This window comes from Corythoichthys intestinalis, chromosome 3 (genome assembly GCF_030265065.1).
Source record: "Corythoichthys intestinalis isolate RoL2023-P3 chromosome 3, ASM3026506v1, whole genome shotgun sequence".
NCBI lineage: Eukaryota > Metazoa > Chordata > Actinopteri > Syngnathiformes > Syngnathidae > Corythoichthys > Corythoichthys intestinalis.
In genome coordinates this window covers 52537875-52554102 of record NC_080397.1, presented here as the reverse complement: position 1 = coordinate 52554102, position 16228 = coordinate 52537875, and the positions used below count along the sequence as shown (strand labels likewise).

Genomic DNA, 16228 nt, shown 5'->3' with positions numbered 1-16228 from the left:
AAAGAATACTGAATTGCATCCGAAGAACAGCATACACACTGTGAAGCATGGGGGTGGAAACATCATGCTTTAGGGCTGTTTTTCTGCAAAGGGACCAGGACGACTGATCTGTCTAAAGGAAAGAATGAATGGGGCCATGTATCGAGAGATTTTGAGTAAAAAAAATCTCCTTTTATCAGCAAGGGCATTGAAGATGAGACATGGCTGGGTCTTTCAGCATGACAATGATCCCAAACACACAGCCAGGGCAACAAAGGAGTGGCTTCGTTAGATGCATTTCAAGGTCCTGGCCTAGCCAGTCTCCAGAGACCTCAACCCCATACAAAATCTGTGGAGGGAGTTGAAAGTCCGTGTTGCCCAACGACAGCCCCAAAACATCACTGCTCTAGAGGAGATCTGCATGGAGGAATGAGACAAAATACCAGCAACAGTGTGTGAAAAGCTTGTGAAGAGTTACACGTTAGAGTAGAGTAGTTACACGTAGAGTTAAACGTTTGGCCTTCGTTATTGCCAACAAAGGGTACATAACAAAGTATTGAGATGAACTTTTGGTATTGACCAAATACTTATTTTCCACCATGATTTGCAAATAAATTCTTTAAAAATCAATGTGATTTTCTGTTTTTTTTTCTCCACATTCTGTCTCTCATGGTTGAGGTTTACCCATGTTGACAATTACAGGCCTCTCTAATATTTTCAAGTGGGAGAAGTTGCACAATTAGTGGTTGACTAAATACTTGTTTGCCCAACTGTACATGACATGACATGACATGACATGACATGACATGACATGACATGACATGACATGACAATGTGACAATACGGTATAGCTACAAAAATATAAAGCCTTTGTTGGTGGTACCAATTGGTGAAAACATGGAAGATGACAAGCCTCTATTGCTGTCTTGTTTGCAAGTGTGAGTTTGATTGTGATTACTCCTGTGTATGTGCGCACAGTCAGGGGCCTCTTCTGTGGCAGTCAGGTGGTCTTCTTTGAGCTCTGGTGTCTTCTGAGCTTCATCAGGCTTGACAGCACACCTCACCATACACTCCATTGATTTTCTGACAGGCAGACACCACCAGGAGCTGTGTGAGCATGCTTGTCAATGTGCATGGAATAAAGGAGGAAAAAGAACAGTTTGTTTAAGCAACATGGCCTAATCCTACAGCTACGTATGCAGGGTGGCATTAACTTTGAGATATGTAGCCTTGGCTGTTAATTTAACAAAAAAATGTCTGTCTGTAAACATTTCATTTTGTATTTAACAGTATACAGGTAGTCCCTGGGTTACGAACGAGTTCCGTTCCTACGCTGGCGACTTAACCTGAATTTCCGAATGAATCGGAATTAACTCTTTAATTACCCCAAAATAACTATCCAAAAAGTCCCAAAAGATTGTATTTTGTTTAGGGCTGTCAAAATGAATGCGTTAACAGGCGGTAATGAATTTTTTAAATTAATCACGTTAAAATTAGGGCTGTCAAAATTATCGCGTTAACGGGCGTTAATTAATTTTTAAAATTAATCACGTTAAAATATTTGACGCAATTATCGCACCCGCTGGCATATTGCCTCAAACATTACAATGAGGCCGTTTATGGACATTAAGAGTGAAGAGAATGCCACCGGCCGCTTGGGGGCAGCGCCGTTCCATACTCATGTTATGTCTTCTAAACGTGGGAGAATTAGTAGTTGTGAGACGTTTATGCTGTATTTACTATGCAATGCAAATTGCTATTTGTGCTCCACACATATTTCGGTAAGTTTTCTTTCTTTTAGTGGCAATTATGTGTCTCTTGTTTTATTTTGGGTAAGATATTTACAGATACAGTGGGGAGAACAAGTATTTGATACACTGCCAATGGGTTTTGGCAGTGTATCAAATACTTGTTCTCCCCACTGTATATGTTATACAGTAAAGGGAGTGGACACAGGCGCGCCGTTTATTGGCATAAGCTTCTCCTTCACAACAAACATAAGTATCTTTTAGTGAAAGCACAACAAAAATAATACTCCTATCTCTCCAAAAAAAAAAAAAAAAAGTTCTCAAAAAGAAAAGCACTTCAGTCTATAGTAATGAGGCCCTATTCTGACACACAGTTAAACAACAATGCTAAATAAAATGGCATTCCATATCAATTTAGCTATGCAAAATACACGTAAAACTTTTCACTGTATTTTTATTATTGTTATTTTTATTCTTCTTCTTATTATATTAACTCTACTTTTGATTGAACATTTTACAAATTTTATTAAAACGAAAACATGAAGATGGGTTTTAATATAAAATTACTATAACTTGTAACTATAACATTTATCGTTTAAGAACTACAAGTCTTTCTATCCGTGGATCACTTTAACAGAAAGAATGTTAATAATGCCATTTGTGGATTTATTGTTACAATAAACAAATACAGTACTGATGTACAGTATGTTGTATGTATATATCCGTCGTTTGTCTTATCCATTCCATTCCAACAATAATTTACATAAAAATATGGCATATTTTAGAGATGGTTTGAATTGCGATTAATTACGATTAATTAATTTTTAAGCTGTAATTAACTCGATTAAAAATTTTAATCGTTTGACAGCCCTAGTTAAAATATTTAACGCATTTAACGCATGCGCGGAACGACCCACTCACGCATTGCCGAGAACAGACTACAGTGTTGCCGTTTTAAGTATATTGAGAGCTAAGAGGAGAGACAAGCGAGTGGAGTGGACACAGTCATTGTTTTGGAACCGCGCTTTGGCATCTCTTACATCTCTTACAACAATTATAATTATTGTGACGAGCGACGTGGGGGAGAATGACAGGAGATGATCTTTTTCTTAACACCCTGTATTGTACACAACGCAGAGATGATATATCATTTACAGCCACCACTGTCAGTCATGGTTGCCCTACTTGCCAACAATTAAACCTACTGTGGCGAGCGATGTGAGGAAGAATGACAGGAGATGGTCTTTTTCTTAACACCCTGTATTGTACACAACGCAGAGAAGATATACCATTTGCAGCCACCACTGATAGTCATGGTTCCCCAACTTCCCATCACGCTTTTGGGCAGTTAAGTTAAGAACAGTTAAGTCGCTTCAGTATCATTTAGTGAAAGCACAACAAAAATACTATTCCTATCTCTTAAAAAAGTAATGTTCACAAAAAGAAAAGCACTCAATGGAAAGAGAACTGGCAATGCAAATAAGGTTGCTTAAAAGTCGATGTGGACAATTTGAGCATCCTGAAAAGTTGGTTGTGTTATGTCCCTACCGTCTCTATGCAAAGCTACTCCCTAGAGCACATAGTTCTTTGCTCAATTAAGGACTACACACACCAGTTGCCAAAAATCGCCTATCATTTGATTAATTATTATGACAATCTTAGACATCGCTAATGCAGGCATTAAAAATATATTGGTCCTTGCTCGTAACCACAGCAGTCATCCAATGAGCCTAAGAGATTACAGGAGTCACCTTGAATCAGCAATGTCATTTTGTCCAGTAAAATTGCATTATGGGAGCTGGAGCTGGCCCTTTGATTTGTGCTCTCCTGACAAGGCTTCAGTGTTCATTAGAGGCTTTAGTGAACAGCTCTGAGACGCATGTGGAGGGTGCACTCTGGACAGTTCTGATCTCTCTGGCCTATACTCTTAAGTCAGTCAAGAGATGATGTAGTCAATTCAAAGTAAACATGTGAAGAGCTCTTTCCTTAAACGCTATTAATCCATTTAATTAATGCTGAGAACAATGACATTTAATTCATTAAGAACTGAACGATTTGCAATCATTAACTTTGATCATTTTTGGGCCAAAAAAGGAAAGGTCAAAGATAAGCAGGCAACTTAGCACAATGTCACTTACAGCTGCAAATCAAGTGAGAAACCTTGGCGTAATTATTGATTCAGACCTAAAATTTGATAGCCATCTAAAGTCCGTCACTAAATCCGCTTATTACCACCTAAAAAATATAACCAGAATTAAGGGGCTTCTGACTCAACAAGACATGGAAAAACTTATGCATGCATTCATTTTCAGCAGATTGGACTATTGCAACGGTATATTTACGGGTTTCGATAAAAAATCAGTCAGGAAGCTGCAGCTAGTACAGAATGCTGCAGCCAGAGTCCTCACAAATACAAGGAAGCTGGACCACGTTACACCGGTTTTGAAATCGCTACACTGGCTTCCAGTGAGTCAAAGGATAGACTATGAAATACTACTGCTCGTCTACAAAACACTTCATGGCCTTGGACCAAAATACATGCTTGACTTGTTAGATTCCTATGAGACATCTAGACCCCTAAGGTCGTCTGGAACGGGTCTTCTGCATATTCCAAGAACAAGAACCAAGCAGGGTGAGGCAGCATTTAGTTATTATGCTCCTCACCTCTGGAACAAGTTACCTGAACGTCTGAAGTATGCTCAAACTGTTAGCTTTTTTAAATCAGGGCTAAAAACGCTTTTGTTTAGCACTGCATATCCATAACTGGCTATATATTTCAATCTACCTGCTTTCTATTCCTCTTGTGCTTATCTCCATTGCTGATTTCAATTATTATTATTAGTAGTAGTTTTTGTTATATTTTTGTTTTATTTTTATTTATTTATTTTTATTCTATTTGTGATTAAATGCGATCTTTTGTCTTGGTTTTTACGTTGTATTGATTTAAATGTGATTTTTATGATCTTCATGTGATGTAAAGCACTTTCAATTGCCTTGTGTTGAATTGTGCTATATAAATAAATTTGCCTTGCCTTGCCTTGTACTGTTAGAGCAAATGTGTTGTCTTAGTCTACACACTTTCAACAATAGTTAATAGAGTGACTCTATTAAAGCCTTTTATTAAATCCTAACCCTGACTCTGTTAGAGTCAGTACACTATCACAAAGGATTGCCAAGATTATTATGTTTTCTTTGTTTAAAAAAAAAAAAAAAATCATATTTGGAGATAAAAAAACGTGTTTCCTGAAAACAAATGGCCATGTGGCGCAGGTGGTTGAGTGGTTGGTTTATTGATTGAGTGATCAGGGGTTCAATTCTTGCACCCATTGTCGTTGTATGCTTGGAGAAGACACTCACCTTTGTGAGAAGAAGAGTTGATGGTGGTAGGAAGGACCCTAGAGCAGCTGTGGCTACAATAGTGGCTTACCACCATCGAGTGGAAAATTTATGCAATGTGAAGGGTCTTTGACTGCCCCACAAAAGCGCTATATAAACCCAATGCGTTATTATTCATTATGTTCTATATAAACTTCAGCGGAATCATACCTCTCCGCTTTAAACTATTCTCTGTCAGAAATATTCAGACAATCTTACCAAATGTTTGGCAAAATTACTGCACAATCCTTAATTGTTTTTTGTCATAATGCTATGCTGAACACATTGTCATTCTACTTATTTAAATACTAGTATATTCTTGAGCACGAAAAAAGTGATGTGATCTCTCGTTTTTTTGCAGTTAATGAACCCCCCCCCCCCCCCCCCCCCTTGGCCCGCAAAAATAAAAAACCCACAAATTAGAGATGGAGCTTATTTACATAATATATACTGTATATACTGTATGGCAGAAAACACTCAGATGACTTGAAGTTCCGTTCTGACATAGAAGTATAACACCACCACCACCATTTTAGCCAAATTTCAAAATTGTCCAATATGCATGTGTGATACATTATTGGAAAGCTTAAAATCAGGGGTGAAAGTGGGCCAGAACGCAGTTCCGGTATAAGATTCAGGGCTGAAATGCTGTTCCGGTACACGGTTCTTTGATTCCGAAAATATCACCTCAACTGTCAAAATGCTTTGTTAAAAAAAAATGTTAAGCTGCCACACATGCATTTCAGCTCCAAGAAGAAAACAATCTACCAACATCAGACTTACATACACAAGTGTTAACAGCAAGCATAATAAAGTGCTTGTGTAGCATAATCCGTTTCCACCGATATTTATTATTGATTTTATTCCACAGACGGCATGGAGGTTTCCCCCAGCTGCTGCAGTTATTGTTAAAAAAAATGTTTAAAAAAACATTGTTGTTGATGTTGAAATGTTGAATTGATGCGACAAAAAAAAGGGCAATGCAACATAAAATGGATCAAATCTTTAAGAGCAACAAAAGGGTTGAGGAGGCTTATTTATCATATTTAGTTTTATTTGCTCTGATGGGAAGGTTCAGAACATCTTAGCTGTCACTGTGCACTTTGGACTTTGTTTTTTTAATATTTGTTTAATATGGCGACACTTTGTTGTGGCTGGTGACGTCATTAATGCCTGGATGTCCGACTGCGAGAATGTGGAGGAGAGAGAGGAAGCGCGCGAATAACAAACAAGGTTGGAAAAACAGCTTGTTTTGGTGATTGCTTGTTCGGCGTGGTTGCGGCCAACAGTAACCGTCAATCCTGCAATAAAAAAGTAGGTGAGATCAACTCTCCGTGCATTCTTTATATCCAGTGCGACGCTACAATAGATATTCCCGACATTTTGATTGGGTGGGCCGTGCCCACCCTGGCCCCCCCATACATCCGGTCCCGATACAACATAGACAACAATTATCTCTAGATGATTTAAGGCAGAGGTCCCCAAACTACGGCCCGCGGGCCATAACCACATTTGACCCGGCCCCCTGAACAAAAAAAAAAAAAAAAAAAAAATGTTCCCAATAGTGTTATTTATTTCCTGGCTTTTTTCTGTGAAGAACCTAGAGAGGGTTATTTGGTTATTATCTATTTAATTAATAGTGTTATTATTATATTATACAATTTTATAATATATTGTATTATATTATTATTTTCATTTTATTTACTTTTGTTCTGTGAAGAATTCAGAAAGGGTTGTTTGATTGTGGCTTTCTGAAAAACAATACATTTCTACTAGGGCTGTCAAAATTATCGCGTTAACGGCCGGTAATTAATTTTTTAAAATTAATCACGATAAAATATTTGACGCAATTAACGCACATGCCCGGCTCAAACAGATTAAAATGACAGCACATTGCAATTTCAACTTGTTACTTTTGTTTTTTGGAGTTTTGTCGCCCTCTGCTGGTGCTACTAATTTTATGGGCTTAAGCACCCATGAGCATTGTGTAATTATTGACATCAACAATGGCGGGCTACTAGTTTATTTTTTGATTGAAAATTTTACAAAGTTTATTAAAACAAAAACATTAAGGGGGTTTTAATATAAAATTTCTATAACTTGTACGAACATTTATCCTTTAAGAACTACAAGTCTTTCTATCCATGGATTGCTTTAACAGAATGTTAATAATGTTAATGCCATCTTGTTGATTTATTGTTGTAATAAACAAATACAGTACTCATGTACAGTGTTGTTAATAACGGCGTTACAATATAACGGCGTTACTAACTGCGTTATTTTTTTTCAGTAGTGAGTAATCTAAATAATTACTTTTCTCATCTTGGCAACGCCATTACCGTTACTGAGGCGGGAAAGGCGTGCGTTACTATGCGTTACTATGTTGGTTGGATAAAAAAAGTCAGAAAGACGGACTCACGGACACGAGAGAGCAGAGCAGGAGTGGGGAAGACGCCGTTGCAAACGTGATGCTAGGTGGCTCCAATAATACCTGACTGTAGCCTACAAACTACGCCCACATGATATGGTAGATATCACATATTATAGAACTAGATGCAAATGTTAGACACGGCTGCATTGGCAACATGTTTAAGGACTACATGCGTTAGTAAAGAGCCGCCATCTTAAAGCAGTAGACCTCTCAGGAAGGCTCTGTTGTAGAGATCCTTCATAGCGAACTTACCTTTTTTTTTTAATCTAAAAGTGTCCTAAATCGGCAAAATCTTGACTTAAATCTATCTTTAAATGATGAAACAGTTTTAAAACTTACACATGTTGAAAGTAGACAGAAGGGAACTAATGCAATAGCGGGAGCAATTTTAACAACTTTAACGGTTGATTCACAACTTTAAATGACTTCCACACATAGAAAGGTTACTAGTTATCTAGTTATCGCAATACCCTTGTGTCTAGTTAAGTGGAGGGTAAAGAATTGGGCTAGGGCCAATTGTCCCAAAAACCCTTTAAACTTCACATTGTGTGACATTTTATTTTTGTTTGTTTTTTGAGAAAAAACAAAACAAAACATGAATATTATCACTAGTTACTTTGCCAAGTAACTAATTACTCTTAAATTCAGGTAACTAACGCAATTACTTTTTGGGAGAAGTAATTTGTAACTGTAATTAATTACTTTTTTAAATTAAAATTAACAATACTGCTTATGTACCATATGTTGAATGTATATATCCATCTTGTGTTTTATCTTTCCATTCCAACAATAATTTACAGAAAAATATGGCATATTTTAGAGATGGTTTGAATTGCGGTTAATTACAATTAATTAATTTTTAAGCTGTAATTAACTCGATTAAAAATTTTAATCGTTTGACAGCCCTAATTTTTACATTTCGGCACTCCTGCAATCGTCACACCTTTTCTGTTACAAACTGACCCCGGCCCCTCATTAGAGAAGGGAAAAGTTATGTGGCCCTCACAGGAAAACGTTTGGGGACACCTGATTTAAGGGATCGTAACAACTTTAGGAAACATTATGAAATCACAAATTCATGGCTTTGCCAAACTCACCAACTCCTCTTTTATTTTAACGATCTGTTTCTTATCGAGTGTTTGCCCACCTTTCTGACCCTGCTTTATGATTACAACTCACATGGAATGTTTTCTCCTGTGGTGATGTCTTGTGTGTCTTGCTGCTCTTACAGACTCGCTGATCTGACCCAGTGTAAACCAGCTCTTCTTGCTTGTCTTCCCCTTTACCCACTGGTTTAGCCAGAATGGAGGACACTTACAATAACAGGACTTCCTTAGTTAAAGGGGCCAAGGATATGGTGAAAGAAGCAAAGCGGCAGGCGACGAAGAAGGTCAACAAAGTAGTTGACCGCGCTTCCGATGAGTATTCATCCCACCACAACTATTCACGATTCGAGGACGATGCGGACGATGAGGATTTCTACAGGAATCCTCCAAGGCAAGACGGAGAGGGTTACCATGACAACGATGAGGGCTCCAGTGACGCCACCGAAGGCCACGATGATGAAGACGAGATCTATGAGGGAGAGTACCAGGGGGTGCCTTCCCAAGGTGACAGGAAGCATAAAGAGGGCCAAGTAGCTCTTGGGCAGCCAATATCGGATGCCACGAGGGACAGAAAGGAGCTTGAGCAGGAGCGACAGGCGGATGAGGAGGAGCTGGCACAGCAGTACGAGCTCATCATCCAAGAGTGTGGCCATGGGAGGTTCCAGTGGCAGCTGTTCTTGGTACTCGGACTGGCCCTCATGTCAGACGGCGTTGAAGTGTTCGTGGTGGGCTTCGTGCTTCCTAGTGCTGAAACGGACATGTGTGCACCGAACTCCTCTTCGGGATGGCTAGGTGAGTAGTTCTGTGTCTGGGTGTGTGTTTGCAAGCCATATGGCTTGCCATTAAACACTCCAAAATTATCCACAAAACTAACTGGCTTTCAATATTACTAGAAAACTTTGACTCTTTATTTGAGGTTAGGTGTAACAAAAGCCACATTCATTTGGCAGTACAGTTGTTTATATTGTCTAGCCCAGGGGTGTCCAAACTTTTTGCAAAGGGGGCCAGATTTGGTGTGGTAAAAATGTGGAGGGCCGACCTTGGCTGATCTCCTTTACATAGAACAATATATTTAAGCAAATTTTAGCAAGCCATTCTGTGTGTCACATTCGCTTTGTTATTATTTTTTAATTACCGTAATTTTCGGACTATACGCCGCTACTTTTTTCCCTCATTTTGAATCCTGCAGCATAGGCCAGTGCGGCTTATTTGTTGATTTATTTGGGTTAATAGGTAAAGATTTATTTGACAGTAGCGTCATAAAAGTGTCATAAGACCGTCATATTATGACATCACGCTATCATGGGCATTATTGAATGCTTATGACAGATGACACTAAATTGCATCTGTTATAAGCAATTATTATGCTCATGATAGTGTCATGTCATAATTATGATTGTCTTATGACAGTCACATGGTGCCACTGTCAAATAAATTGTTACCAAATACCAGAACTAGCAATTAAGGAAACCACTGGAGCAGGAACTGAAGAAATAATTAGGACAGAACATGAATTCTGATTATAATTTACATCTGTAGCGCTGCAATGCATTTTAGGAGGCACGTTGGCCGACAACAGTGTTGACAGCCGGTGGCAGCAGAGGTTGACTGTCTCCCCCAAGGGAGCAGTGATGGCCAAATGAAGCTTCTTGAAGCAATAAAAGTGGGGCTGTCAAACGATTAAAATTTTTAATCGAGTTAATTACAGCTTAAAAATTAATTAATCATAATTAATCGCAATTAATCGCAATTCAAACCATCTATAAAATATGCCATATTTTTCTGTAAATTATATGTATATATATATATATATATATATATATATTCTGTAAAATAAATTGTTGGAATGGAAAGATAAGACACAAGATGGATATATACAGTGGGGAGAACAAGTATTTGTGTATCAAATTTTTGTGTACTTGTTCCCCCTGTACATTCAACATACGGTACATAAGGACTGTAGTGGGCATTTCACTCTACTGTCATTTAAATCTGTCTATGCTGTCCTCACTCCGAAGCGTCTACTTTTTCCAAAGTTAGACAGCAAGTGAACGACGCCTTAATAATCAGACTTCTTCCTTTTTCATCTGATTTATTAATAAAATAGCCTCAAACCATTGTCCTCTTTAGACCGTCGTAAAACTACAAAAAAAAAAGTACACAAGCATTGCATTAGCAACAACGTTAGCTTAGCACGCTATACAGGTTCACTAAACATAAACAAAAAGCGTCTCATACAAAAAATATAACATTTCGCTTACTAACATAATATGTACATTCTTTACAACAACCATACTTACAGAAAAATCTTGTCCAAGGATCATATAAGCACAACATTACAATGTAGGCGTCGGCCCGAGACGTCATGCAGCCATATTGAACTGGCAAGAAAAAAATAAACCATGTCGCAAAGTGACCACAAGAGTTCGCTGTTAGACAGCACAAAAGGCCTTGCTGTAAAACTTACCAAAAGGCAGAATACTGTCTGAGCGGGACATGTGCATTAATTGCGTCAAATATTTTAACGTGATTAATTTAAAAAATTAATTACTGCGCGTTAACGCGATAATTTTGACAGCCCTAAATAAAAGCTTTGTAGCCAATTGGTTCAAAGCTACATGGTGGTTCATTTGGTCTCATGATGCCACTGTCAAATAAAGTGTTACTGGTTCATATCTTTTGGTGTAAATATCCCATAACACAGTCAGGATAGCTGCGGCTTATAGTCCAGTGCGGCATATCCATGAAGAAATGTCGTTTACATGTCAAATTTGGAAGGTGGCGGCTTATAGTCAGGTGCGCCTTATAGTCCGAAAATTACGGTTAATAATTTCAACAATCTTGCAACTAGCCTTTGTGGCGTTCTCTTTGGACTCTCGGGCTCATGCGAAATACTGCTGCTGCGAATTTAAACTAGCTTCAAGTTGTCAACATGTAGGCGTGTCTTGTTTGGTAATATCACCTCACATTGAACTCAACAGTGACTGTCTTTGCAAATGAGGTAGACACAGTTGTTGCGTATTTTAGTGAAGAAATAGTCCAATTTTGAAGCGTCGGCCTTCACAGTCAACTTTTTTTTTTTTTTTTAATAATATTGTCGCCCTTTTAGAAAATTGGAAGTCAAGGGTCACACAGGGTAATGTTGCTTAGAGTGCTGATGCCTTTTAGTGGGTAAAAGAAGAGCAGCATTTAGTGTGCAGGCTACTTCACATACTGGTAGAAGTACTTCTGACCAATTTATTAAGTCTGTGTGCGGGCCAGACGTTATTGATTTTATGACAGAAGCTGGGGGCCGGAAGAAATTTGACCATGGGCCGCATTTGGCCCCCGGGCCGGACTTTGGACATGTCTGGTCTAACCTTTCACCACCGGTTGTGGTTAAACCACATCATTTTTAAATTTTGTTTCTTTTGTAGAATTCAGTTTTGTCTGCTGTGCAGTGGATGAATAGTTAGCATGTCCGCGTGCTGGTGTGTGGGTTTTCTTCTGGACTCTGGCCAAATTAACAACAAATTACTGTAAGAACTAAAAGTAGCCACCGGGTTAAGAACGAGTTCTGTTCCTACGCTGGCGACGTAACCTGATTTTCCACATAAATCAGAATTAAACATTTAATTTTTTGAAAAATGATGGACGATACACTGCCCTCTGGTGGCAGCGTTGGTTCTGGCTGGACTGTCATCTTGGATGACTCAGGAGCAGACTCAGATGTCTGACATGGATAAAGGACAGCTGCGATCTGGTTTGGCCCACGTAAGGCTGTAAGTTGTTTCAGCTAACATACAGTGTATCACAAAAGTGAGTACACCCCTCGCATTTCTGCAGATATTTAAGTATATCTTTTCATGGGACAACACTGACAAAATGACACTTTGACATAATGAAAAGTAGTCTGTGTGCAACTTACAGTGCCCTTCCTAATTATTGGATTTATAATAATTATGTGTTATTTAGCTTCTAACAATTTTTTTCCCCTAAATAATATTTAATTTATTTCAATTATATTTCAGCATGCGCATCTTTCGTGGCACGCCAAACCCACTTAGAGTGTTTGTTGCCAAAAAGCTCAATCTTGGTCTTATCTGACCAAAGCACACGGTCCCAGTTGAAGCCCCAATACCTCTTGGCAAACTCCAGACGTTTGCGTATATGATTGTGAGTGAGGAAAGGTTTTCTCCGTGCATGCCTCCCAAACAGCTTGTTGGCGTGTAGACAGCACCTCATACCCACTGTGAAGTATGGGGGTGGGTCAGTGATGCTGTGGTGCTGCTTCGCTTCCAAAGGCCCTGGGAACCTTGTTAGGGTGCATGGCATCATGAATGCTTTGAAATACCAGGACATTTTAAATCAAAATCTGTTGCCCTCTGCCCGAAAGCTGAAGATGGGTCGTCACTGCGTCTTTCAGCAAGACAATGACCCTAAACATATGGCCAAATCTACACAGAAATGGTTCACCAGACACAAAATCAAGCTCCTCCCATGGCCATCTCAGTCCCCAGAACTCAACCCCATTGAAAACCTGTGGGGTGAGCTGAAGAGGAGAGTACAGAGGAGAGGACCCAGGTCTCTGGATGATTTAGAGAGATTCTGCAAAGAGGAATGGCTTAAGATCCCTCTTTCTGTCTTTTCCCATCTTGTGAAACATTATAGGAGAAGATTAGGTGCTTTTTTGTTGGCAAAAGGGGGTTGTACAAAGTATTCATACCAGGGGTGCTAATAATTTTGACACACATTATTTGATGTCAAATAATTATTTCTTTATGTAGGATTTTCCCCCCACTGAATAAATGCATTTGTATTGAAGGTTGGATTTTTCTCTTTTTTTCCATTAAGGTCCCATATTATTTAGAAAAAAAAAATATTAGAAGCTAAAAAACACATAATTATTACAAATCCAATAATTATGGAGGGCACTGTATATAATAGAGTTAATTTATTTTCCCCTCAAAATAACTGAAAATATAGCCATTAATATCTAAACCCCTGGCAATAAAAGTGAGTACACCCCTTTGAAAAAACGTACATCCCTAAATGTCCAAATTGAGTACTGCTTTTCATTTTCCCTCCAAAATGTCATGTGACTCGTTACAGGAGTGCTGTCAGCATCCTCTGAAGACGGTACACAAGAAAGCCCGCCCGTCTCATCAGACCATAGGACATGGTTCCAGTTATCCATGTGCTTTGTTGACATGTCTTCAGCAAACTGTTTTCGGACTTTCTTGTGTACCGTCTTCAGAAGAGACTTCCTCCTGGGGTGACAGCCATGCACACCAATTTGATGTAGAGTGCGACGTATGGTCACACGATGGCTCCATTGCTGGGCTGCGGGAGGAGGGATGGGCTGCGCTGAAACCAAACGCCCGCCCCGCCCGACCTCCCTCCCCAGGCTGGCTGGGTGGGGGCCGTGGTCCTGGGTTGGCGCCCGCGTGGCGTTTCTGCTCGTCTGCGTTGCTGCCGCGTGCTTGGTGGGGCTCGCGTATGGCTGGATGTGATAGGGCGCGCTCGGGTGGGGGGTCCCGGTGCCGGGATTGGCGATGGGGCGGCGTAGGGTCGGTAGCCAACGGGCTTACATTCACAAGGTGATTACTGGGTTCTAGATCGCAGAGCTGATTTGTGTACACTCTACCCCTTTCAATCACTTAGCTTAAAGACTCCCCCACCCCCATCCCCCTCTTTCCCTGGTCAACAGGCCCCCCACATGGTATCAACCGGAAATACATCTAGCTGATGATAGCGCCAACATATTAGTAGTTAGTTTAGGCCACAGGTGTCAAACTGATTCCAGAAAGGGCCTAGTGGGTGCTGGATTTTGTTCCAACCGATAACGCGCAGAGAGTTTAACCAATGAACTTCCTGCTGAAACAAGCAGCACCTGACAAAGTTTAACTGATTACACATGTAAAAGATCTAATTGGTGAAAAGGTGTCCTCTTCATTGGTTGGAAAGCAAACCTGCACCCACTAGGCCCTTTCTGGAATCGGTTTGACACCTGTGGTGTAGGTGTGCAGTGTATTTCTTGTTTCTTGTTGTTGTTTGTGTTTCTTTTCTTTCTACTCTTGTGTTTCTTTTCATCTGTCCCCCCATAACCCCTTCCTGTTCGCTGCTTTGTCATCATAAACGAGGTATGTTGAATGATCACAACGGGAGTATGTCAAACGCTCCAACCGGGCACTTAGAATTTCATTCTCCGTGTCAAACAGATGGACAGGACAGGTTAAAAAAAAAAAAAAAAACATTAAATACATAAATTAGAGATCTTAGATTTTTGGGGGGATTAGTTTGCTATTATATGTCTGTGCGGCTGTGATTCTATGCACATGGTTGAGATTTTCTATCTTTCATTTTTTTCCTCTTTCATTATATCCTTGCATATCCTTTTCTCCCTCTCTAGTCAAGTGAAGACTCGTATGCATTCACGCTCGATACGTTAGGCTCGTTCTTGTTCGTGACTGCATCCCTCACCCTCTGACCCTCCCTCATGCCCTCCTTTCTTAATGCTTCGCTTTTGCTTATTGGTCCTCCCCCATTACCCTCCTTTTTTCCCCCCGTACTGATTACCCTGAGGCTCCCCCTGATGAGGTGAGCATGAATGGTGTACTGTATGTCTGGGAGTACAGTATGTCACTCTTAGCATCAGTGGCATGACTTGGGATCCATTATGAGTTTTCACACTTACAGTGGAGCAAATAAGTATTTAGTCAACCACTAATTGTGCAAGTTCTCCCACTTGAAAATATTAGAGAGGCCTGTAATTGTCAACATGGGTAAACCTCAACCAAGAGAGACAGAATGTGGAAAAAAAACAGAAAATCACATTGTTTGATTTTTAAAGAATTTATTTGCAATTCATGGAGGAAAATAAGTATTTGGTCTATACCAAAAGTTCATCTCAATACTTGTTATGTACCCTTTGTTGGCAATAACAGAGGCCAAACGTTTTCTGTAACTCTTCACAAGCTTTTCACACATTGTTGCTGGTATTTTGGCCCATTCCTCCATGCAGATCTCCTCTAGAGCACTGATGTTTTGGGGCCGTCGTTTGGCAACACGGACTTTCAACTCCCTCCTTACCCCGTGGCGTCAAAATGATAACAAGAACGGTGAGCAAAAATCCCAGAACCATACGGGGGGACCTAGTGAATTACCTAGAGAGCTGGGACCACAGTAGCAAAGGCTACTATCAGTAGCATAATGCGCCGGCAGGGACTCAAATCTGGCACTGCCAGACGTGTCCCCCCGCTGAAGAAACTACACGTCCAGCCCCGTCTGCGGTTCGCTAGAGAGCATTTGGAAGTTCCAGAAGAGGACTGGGAGAATGTGTTATGGTCAGATGAAACCAAAATAGAATTTTTTGGTAGAAACACAGGCTCTCTTGTTTGGAGGAAAAATAATACTGAATTGCATCCGAAGAACACCATGCCCACTGTGAAGCATGGGGGTGGAAACATCGTGCTTTGGGGCTGTTTATCTGCAAAAGGACCAGGACGACTGATCTGTGTAAAGGAAAGAATGAATGGGGCCATGTATCGAGAGATTTTGAGTGAAAATCTCCTTCCATCAGCAAGGGCATTGAAGATGAGACGTGGCTG

The 16228-nt window shown here is 39.9% G+C and overlaps 1 protein-coding gene across 2 annotated transcripts in view; it reads left to right on the top strand.

The window, feature by feature from the left end:
- Positions 1–16228, top strand: part of sv2ca (synaptic vesicle glycoprotein 2Ca) — a 126033-nt gene that overhangs the window by 40575 nt on the left and 69230 nt on the right. For both annotated transcript variants that reach the window (XM_057831262.1, XM_057831261.1), the window contains exon 2: positions 8765–9431. In XM_057831262.1, coding sequence (XP_057687245.1) covers positions 8837–9431 — 595 coding nt within the window. In that variant the 5' untranslated portion in view covers positions 8765–8836. The remainder of the gene's footprint in view (positions 1–8764; positions 9432–16228) is intronic.